Genomic DNA, 9,081 nt, shown 5'->3' on the forward strand with positions numbered 1-9,081 from the left:
TCTGACACTGGAGAAAACATTAAACCCAGCCTGGCTCTGTACATATGTGCTGTCGCACGCTTGAAATACTAGAGCTTCCCAAAACAAAAAAGCCAAGGGACAGAGGTGCTTCTTCCAACTCAAGATCCCAGGTGGCTTCAGCAGAAATCAGAAAGCATCAAAAGCATAAAATCAACTCCATATGGTTGATGTTGCAGCACTGCATTTCCCAAACTGTATCAATTAACTTGCATTACAAGTATTTTTCCATTCTCTGCAGTAACTCAGCTTTCTGTTATACTCTCTGACATCAAGCAAAATTTTATTAATCTACTCCTTAAATAACTGTCTTTGCTGAGGGACTATTTAAAGTGTATAGATAATACTCAATTTTCAGGCATTGCATTCTCTCAGTCTTCTTTTTATTCCAATCCTAGTATGATCCCCCTTTTCCCAATTTCTGTGTTTATCTCAGGACAGTAGTATATGTTCCAGTTAAGTTTTAGCAATGCGTGTCCACGTGGATTCTATAAACAATTGAAAAATATATAAAAAATTGAAACAATTGAAAAATATATAAATTGAAAAATATATAAAAATCACCCTCAAAATCTAGCAACTAGAGACCGAAGCATCTCTCCTATGAGGAGAGGCTAAGAGAGCTGCAGCTGTTCATCATGAAGAAGAGCAGGCTCAGGGGGGATCTCAGTGTGTATAAATACCTGAAAAGAGGGTGCAAAGAGGATGGAGCCAGGCTCATCTCAGCAGTGCCCAGTGACAGGACCAGAGTCAATGGACACAAACTGAAACACAAGAGGCTCCCTCTGACCATCATTAAACACTTTCTATTGTTCAGGTGACTGAGCACTGACACAGGTTGCCCACAGAGATTGTGGAGTCTCCATCCTTGGACATATTCAAAAGCCATCTGGACATGGTCCTGGGCAACCGGCTCTAGGTGACCCTGCTTGAACAGTTAGGTTGGACCAGATGACCTCAAGGTCTCAGACAACTTCAACCATCCTGTGGATTCTGTGACTACTTTTCTCTTACTCCAACGGCTTTGTAAAGGATAGAACAACTGTTAGATCTCTCTCCCCTCTAACATCAAACCAAGATTAAAAAGTACTTGTTATATAAATACAAAATTCTTAGTCTCTGAGTTTTTTACGTAACAGTATTTCCTTCAATTCAGCAACAAAGTAACCAGTTGCATCACCATCATGCAAGTGTTACATTGCAGGAAGGAAGTAAATTGCCTCTCCCCTGTGGTGCACCAGGGGAAAGACTCCAGTATTTCTCAAAGGCTTTTCCAATTTGGTCTGTCTTAAAGTAAATGGGTGGAGGGGGGGTAGAAAATATTTACAGTTTGTTGGTTTTTTTTTTTTCTTTCCTAATCTTTTTGATTAACAAACTCAATATAGTCTGGGCCATGCTTCAGGCACACACATCACAAATGAAAATACAAGGCCTATGATCTTTCTAAATGTCTCTAAGTTTTTACCTACCCTACAGAACAGTTCAAGTCAGTTTCTCAACCCTGCATCTTTACAAAACCCACAATAAAAAAACAAATACAAGTAATACATTGACAATAAAGAGTTATAACTTTGAACACACAACAGCATAATTGTTTATGACTTATCTTTATATACTGATAAGAGAAAGACTTCGGATGCTATATTTTAAATAATATATAATTCCATACATAGATATATGAATTATCTAATTTAGGATTTGTGGCAGATCTTAGTTTAGTTCTAAAGCATGAGAAAAATATTTCTGAATCTTTTCTGAAAAAGATTCTTTCTGAATCTTTCTGAAAAAGATTTTTTCCATATTTTCATTAATTATGGATTTATAAAATAAGGCCAGCTTCACAATTTTTAAACTAACAGAGACGATGAACTACACACAGATCAGCTTCCAACAAAGCTGAGATCAACACCTACTTGGATCATGACTTGCTTGCAAATACTGGACAAATCTTTTTATTCCAGATGATGATGAAATTTCCAGCAAGCAATCTCTCTGCTGAACAGAATGTACAAATCACATCTTCAGTCAAGAAAAAGATAATTCTCAAAGGAAGAAAAGCTACAGGAACCTTGATGTAACTTATGCAGAATTCAGATTATGTACAGGGGAGTTTAAAGAAGCTTTCAATGGTTAGTTCTGAAACACAAAATTCTAGATAAGCTTTTTGCTGTTCCCTTTCTCTCCACCCAGCCCCCCACCAAAATATCTCCTTTCTCCATCAGCAAAACTGCCACGAGGAAGTCTGTGCTGCTTCAGCACAAAGCCTACTTTGCTGAAGCCTTCAACCAAGGCATGGTTAAACTCACAAATAATTGAACTAGCTACAGTGCCTATATATAGAGGTTCACTTCTGCCTTCCCCAGCAGAGGAAAGTAGCAGTGACTCTGGCACAGGGACAGAACAGAAAGTCAGGACTACAGCAGCTAAATTCCCATAACATATCTATAAACATCCTAAGAGAACAGGAACACACAAATAAATTACTGCAAGGTAAAATATAATGCAGTCACATGGTACACTTGCTACTCAGTGATAATTCTCTGTGTAGTTATACCCTTATGGGGACTAACCTGTCTTCTGAACTACCTACCATTACATCCCAAAACACCCCAGTGCAGATATCAGCTGCAGCTTAAACTATCCACTAATCCATCAGAAACAGCTTTCCAGCAGACCTACCTGGTTTCACTCATTTGACAACTCTAACAGCTGCAGAAGCGTTAAACCAAGAAGCTCTTAAGCTATGAAGTTAAAAAGTTTCAGAAACACGAGTGTTAGTAAAATGAAGGGAGCTTTAAAGCACTTACAACTGGAGAAAGTTCATCCAGTTTCTCTATCAGTGAAGCCAACATCAGGGCACTATGAAACTTCTCACATTTCACCCAGGCATCATTGTTTTCTGGCAGGTCTGCAGGGAACCCTACTCCACTTTCCTGCAGAACTACATACAAACCTCTGATTCTTTCAACTGTTTTCTTTACTACTTTTAAAGAGACAACATTCCATCTTTCCTATCTGCCAATACCAGCAGCTTTGATTACTTATTTATCTGCAGCTTTCTGTCCTGTCCTTACCAAGAGAAGCACCTTTCCCAAATCATATAGTAAAAAAACCACTTCTCACCCACAAGCTGTCATTCCACCTCAGCATCTGGAGAGGTAGCGAACAAGACAATATATTTTTGCTTACTTTCATAAAGTGACAAACAAAAGATTAGAGCTAAACACAACAAAACACCTAACAAACAAAATAAAAGAGTAATTAGAGCAACAGAAGTTATTTGTCTTCTTCCCAACTTCCTATCTTATTTAGACTGCCATTTAAGATGAGATAAAATGAACTGTTTTGAGGTAGCCCTGTTCTACTATATTTTCATATAAAACAAAAATTTGATTAAACACTGATCATGACAAGGGCCTGCACATAGATTAAGAACTGTTACCAAGACACTCCTTTCTCACAAAGCATCACCAATATGCTTTTTCCATGTGTCTTTTTCTAGTACTACTCATCTGAATTTCAAAGGCTACAAGCAAAACCAAAGAGATACTGCCAACTCATTTAAAAAAGCCAGAAGTTTACTATGAAGAAGCAACAAAACTTTGTATTTTTGTACTTACAAATTAGCTTAGTACAACTCAAATCAAATCTCACAAAGTCATAAACAACTTTATTTTGGAAATAACTAGAACCAAATCGTCTCCTGAAAAAAACATCAATGCAACAAATGTTTAAACCCTTCTTTATGATTTTCATAAAGCCATTTTAAATGTTGAGAATGTTGAGCTTTTGTAGCCATGAAGACAAAATAAAGGACAGATTTTAAGACTAAAGCTAGTTCTAACAGTGACCCTGAATCCTTCAGGAAAGGGCATTTTCCAAGCACAGCAATCAAAGGGCACCACAGCAATTACATGAATACATATATATATAAAAAATTTTATACATATATAAAAACTTATATATATATATATATATAATATAAATTTTTATATAAGTTTCTTCACCCACAAAGCTCAAGCTTAAATTACTGTCATCTGCATATATGGGAAAACATTCCTGGATCGGGAACAGGGATGAGACAGGTGACAATTTTATTTCTAAATTTCAAGTATCTCAGTCTGTACTGTATACAAATTTAATACATGGGCGCTAACTAAAGCCTTGTAAAATATCTGGATTACTGTATGAAGAAGGAACTTCCACCATACCACTCACAAAGGCAGCATTAGAAAAGTGGTTATCAAAATAGTCTAGCAGATATGGAGCTACTGCTATTTAAAACCAATGAAAGAAGCTGTCACAGAAGTTTGGAAAGATCCAGCAGAGATACAGGACATGAAGAATGACTATACACATATACACAAGTACTATGCATCTAAAAGAACAGTACTGACTCCTTCACAGAGTGAATATGCTTCAAATTAGAAGAGCAAAATTGCTAGACACAATACACATTTCCATATTTTTCATTACAATATATCTTAATCTGTTTGCAGCTGTGACATTACTGCTGTTGGAAAATGGAAGGGTGTTTTTGCAAAAAACCCAGGAAATCCAAGTCATCTGACTATCTCTGATTTTGTAACTAAGCACTCTGAAGCATGGTTCAAAGACAAAACAGCTTTTAAGTCACTAGCTTACCACATGATGTTAGTTGTTTAAATCCTATGATACTTCAGAATCTCTTTCTAGCAGTATATGAACAGAAAGATGGCGTGAGGGAGGGAGGAAGATAAAAAAATCTAGCCTGCACTCATAGTTCAGCTTGCCTAAAAGGATTCTGAGAAGTGCCAATCAACACTTGCACCGAAATTCTCCTATTGTGTATAGGAACACACAGTACAAAAGCTTTCCATTGCTCAGTGGAAATCCTCAGGCAGAATTCCAAACATACTTCACATTCAAGAAGAATTGCAAGTCATACTTCTCCATCCACTCAAATTATCAAAAACCTCAGTGTAAACCCACAGAAATTCATCTAATTTGGGGCATGGAGGAGCAAGTACAAAGCTAAAGCTGAGAAGAAATTCTGACTTTAGGTATCAACAGAAATAAAGAACTTTTTTTATCTGATCACATTAAGAAATTTTCTTTACTAAAGCATTAAATCCAAGTGACCATGAAATGACAATCATGACAAACTCTGCTACTTTCTGCATCAACAGTTTCTATGAGGAAAGCTATTGGTTTATTCTCAAATACCTTTTGGCATGCTACAGCAAAAGAAGGTACCTGCACTACTCTCAGATACACTCTCTGCAAGCCTCCATGTGAGGATCCACAAATACAAGCACAACAGGATCTCCCTCCAAAAAACTAAACTTTTTTACTAACTTAGAAACTATTTAGACTTACTACTGGATTTGACCTGTGGCTTAGTCCTCTATGTAAATACAGTAATACCGGATGTTTAACAAGTGAAAAGAACTCCTGCTAAGACCATACAATTTTCAGCCCATGGTGTACTTCCATTTTTTAACATTGGAAACTGGTATAAATAGAGACATAAGGCTATCAGCTCCTGCTGACACTAACCACAATAAGGCTAAACAGCACTGTCACAATTGCTAGCTCAATGCTAGACTTCAGAGTGCAAGAAATTCTGAAGGCAGTAAGTATAAAAATCTACTTGAGCTATACAAAAATACAATTTTTTCCATTGCTCTAGATCTGTCACCTTTCAATGTCACTCAATATAAGCCGCCCTTTGAATCATTGTTAAGACAAAAAAAAAAAAAAATCCTTGGAAAAGCACACTCTAACCTGTAGATACCAGAATTCACAACACTGACATTTAACCTTTAACCTAAGTTCTAGCATATTAATTTCAGCACACCTCAGTATTATTAAACTGCTCCAAAATAAATTTTAATGTCCCATCCTTCCTCTCCCTTTTTTAACAGTTATGTCCCATTCCCATCAATCATTCAGCAGGTCAACACAATGTAATCATTAAGATGTCCTCACATAAGTGTACATTGTTCTAGGATTGTAAGAAATCATTTTTTTTTTATGTATTACCCCACAGTTATACAGGCTGCTGTTTTTCTGACTCTACTGGAATATGCATATTATCAATAACTGGAAATAATATGTCAACAAATTAAAAATAGAAAGTTTAATCAAGCAGTTGAATTGACTGGAATCCCCAAGGAAGCTGCTTTTAATAAAACAAAAATTTTTATTGGTTTGAAGCCTTAAAGCACAAGTTTTTTCCAACATTCGCCCATCTTAGTATGAAGACCATGACACTGAAGCTCTTGGACAAAGCCAAATATGAAATCCTAAGTACTCATAAACACTATAACCAAAATATAAACAACACATCATGAAAAAAAAAATCCATACCAGTTTAAGATATTGAAAAACAATAACAAATTTAAAGTTTATATGTCCATTATCCCAGCCATCTTGATACTATCAGTTATTTCTAAATTTTAAGTCTAATTGCATGTCTTTGCAACATAAGAAATATTTTTTTAACAAAAACAAAAGTATGGTTAGATATCAAGAGGAAGTTTTTTACAGTGAAGTGGTGAGGCACTGGAACAGGTTGCCTAAAGAAGTGGCAAATGCTCCATCCCTGGCAGTATTCAAGGCCAGGCTGGACAGAGCCTTGGACAACATGGTCTAGTGTGAGGTGTCCCTGCTTATGGCAGAGGGGCTGGAACTAAATGATCTTAAGGTCATTTCCACCCCTAACCATTCTATAATTCTATGGGACTATTTACAAAATGCTATGGACTATTCAAAATTCAGGTGTTTTAGAATGCACATACACATAAACAAGTCTTTAAACTGCTAACCACAACTTCTTTTACTTCAATACTTTCCTGTGAGTTCATTAAGTCCTCATAAGCCTGGTGTCTGGGCATCTTCTCTCTCTCAAAGCCACTTCCACAAGCCACTTCTTTATTGGAATTCTATGTTTCTTGACAGTAACATTGATAAAATTCACAACTGATTCTTTTCTAGGCCATCTGCTCTACTATTAAAACTCAAGAACTTCCAAGGCCAGCTATGTGATGATTGTCCAAATACCTGCACCACTGTTTCTCATGAAAGATATGGTAAGTCAATATATTTACTGCTCCCCAACTCCAGGTTCCAGAATGGTTACTCAACAACTGCAGACACTTGGTAAACACGCCAGCATTAATTATAGGAAACATTGTATTAATTGTGCATGACCTGTGAAACTCGGATCTATCGTTTCATGACTCTGCCATTCCAATGCACCAGCAGAAATAATATGCTGGCTCCTGACACCCCATTTTTGACAAAAGGCAGCCATGGCTTAAACCCCAACTTTCTCCTAGCCAGTTTATCTCTTGACAGTAGTCACTAAAGATGGCACAAGAAAACCCGAGGCAGCTAAAAATTAAGTCTACACCACGAGACTACCAAAAATTCAGGCTAAAATCTCCATCTCTCACATTTCTTCTCCGTTTGGCACAAGCATGACCTACATGGAAACACTGACGCTCGATCAAGTCCGTGAGAAGGACCAGAGTAACACCGGTCCTGGCACCCCATCTCCTCAGTCCCCGGATGACTCGTGCGGCCTCCCCCAGCTCCACACACGCGGGTTGCAGAAAACACGAAGCGATACAAACCGCCCTCCCCGGCCGCCCAGCTTCCCTGGAGACACGCACCGGCAAAACGCCACGCCATGAACGACCCCCGACCAGCCCCGATCCCTCTCCCGTACAACCCGCCGCACCTTTCCCTCCCCGAGCCAGGGTCACTTACTGAGCTGCCCCGTCCCGGGCTCCCTGCCGCCTGCTCCCCCGAGTACGCTGCCGCCCAGCCCGCTCAGGGCCCCGCCGGCGGGCGGCGTCCCACTCTGCCGCTCGAAGTTCCCCGGGTTGGAGAAGAAATCGCGGAGTCGTGGCAGCTCCCGGCCGCTCTCCAGCAGCTCCGTATGCAGCTCCAGCGCCGTCAGCAAGAACTGGTCCCGCAGAAGCTGTGCCGCTATCGCGTCCATCGGCACCCGAGCCGGCTCCCCCGCGCCGGTCCCGCCGCCCGCCCCCGCCCCGCCGCCAGCATCGCCCGGTGCCGCCGCACGTAAACCCGGCAGCTCGTCGGGACTCCCCGCAGCCACCACCACCTCCTGCCGCTGCTGTGGGTACACCGGCCCTCCGGGCTCGTTGCTGCTACTGCTGCCGCCGCCGGGCCTGGACTCCTCGGGCTCGTCCTCCTCGGAGTCGCTGAGGAAGGGGTTCACGCTGCTGCCCCCGCCCGCCGCCGCCATCTTACAGCCCAACACGGCGCGGCCACTATCAAGGCGTTACCCCGCAAAGCCTGAGAGGAGCCACCACCGCCGCAGCCACTCCTAGGAAGGCCGGGGCAGCTGCCAGCCCCCTTCACTGTTGCGGACGCTGCCGCCAGCGGCGGCAATGACAGCTCCCTCCTCCCCACACCGCCTCAGCCACCTCCCACCAGCACCACTGCCGCTTCCGGATCCCAACTCTCGCGAGAGCTTCCCGGACCAACCGCGAGCAGCACTCGGAAACACAGAGTCGCGGCGCAGCGGAGGGCGGGGCCGGAGGGAGGGGTTTGTGCGGGGGCGCGGGAGCGGGCAGGCGGAAGCGGAAGCGGCCGCGGCTCGGGAGATGAGTGAGTGTTGGCGCGTGCGCACTGGGCGCTCCCTTCGGGGGCTGCGGGGTGGTGGGTCGCGGCTCCTGGTTATGGGGCGGGTTCCGGCCTGCGCTTCCCGGCTCCTGGAGGGCTCTGGGTGGCTGCACAGCCTGTGGCGGATGGGCGTTGCTGAGGCGGGGGGTGTGCAGCTGGGCTTCAGGACCGGGCCCCGTGGGACTCGCGGAACCCGCCAGCCTCCCCGCGTATTTCCTAGGTTGTGTCGGCTGGGCCGATGTAGGGCTCCGGTGTACGTGATAGGCCTGAAATCGGGGAGACCGGCAGTGTAAGCACGTCTGGTAATAGCTTGCGTATCTGGGAGTGTGATATTGTAGCTCCTAAAAAGATGGTGTAAAGGTGTAACCTGGCAAGAAACAGCCAGAGTGTAGCAACAGCTGGTGTTTGCTCCTGGATGGAAGTTCA

General features: G+C 42.3%; 1 protein-coding gene across 5 annotated transcripts in view; it reads right to left on the reverse strand.

The window, feature by feature from the left end:
• RELCH (RAB11 binding and LisH domain, coiled-coil and HEAT repeat containing) overlaps nt 1–8,464 on the reverse strand; it is a 74,928-nt gene extending 66,464 nt beyond the window's left edge. For 3 of the 5 annotated variants that reach the window (XM_065667522.1, XM_065667521.1, XM_065667520.1), the window contains exon 1: nt 7,774–8,460. In XM_065667522.1, the coding sequence (XP_065523594.1) occupies nt 7,774–8,275 (502 nt within the window). In that variant the 5' untranslated portion in view covers nt 8,276–8,460. Of the gene's footprint in view, nt 1–7,773 lie in introns of all 5 variants that reach the window. The other 2 variants (XM_065667523.1, XM_065667525.1) reach the window with 2 other exon arrangements.
• Nucleotides 8,465–9,081: the final 617 nt, after the last annotated feature.

Source organism: Lathamus discolor, chromosome 2 (assembly GCF_037157495.1).
Source record: "Lathamus discolor isolate bLatDis1 chromosome 2, bLatDis1.hap1, whole genome shotgun sequence".
Lineage (NCBI taxonomy): Eukaryota > Metazoa > Chordata > Aves > Psittaciformes > Psittacidae > Lathamus > Lathamus discolor.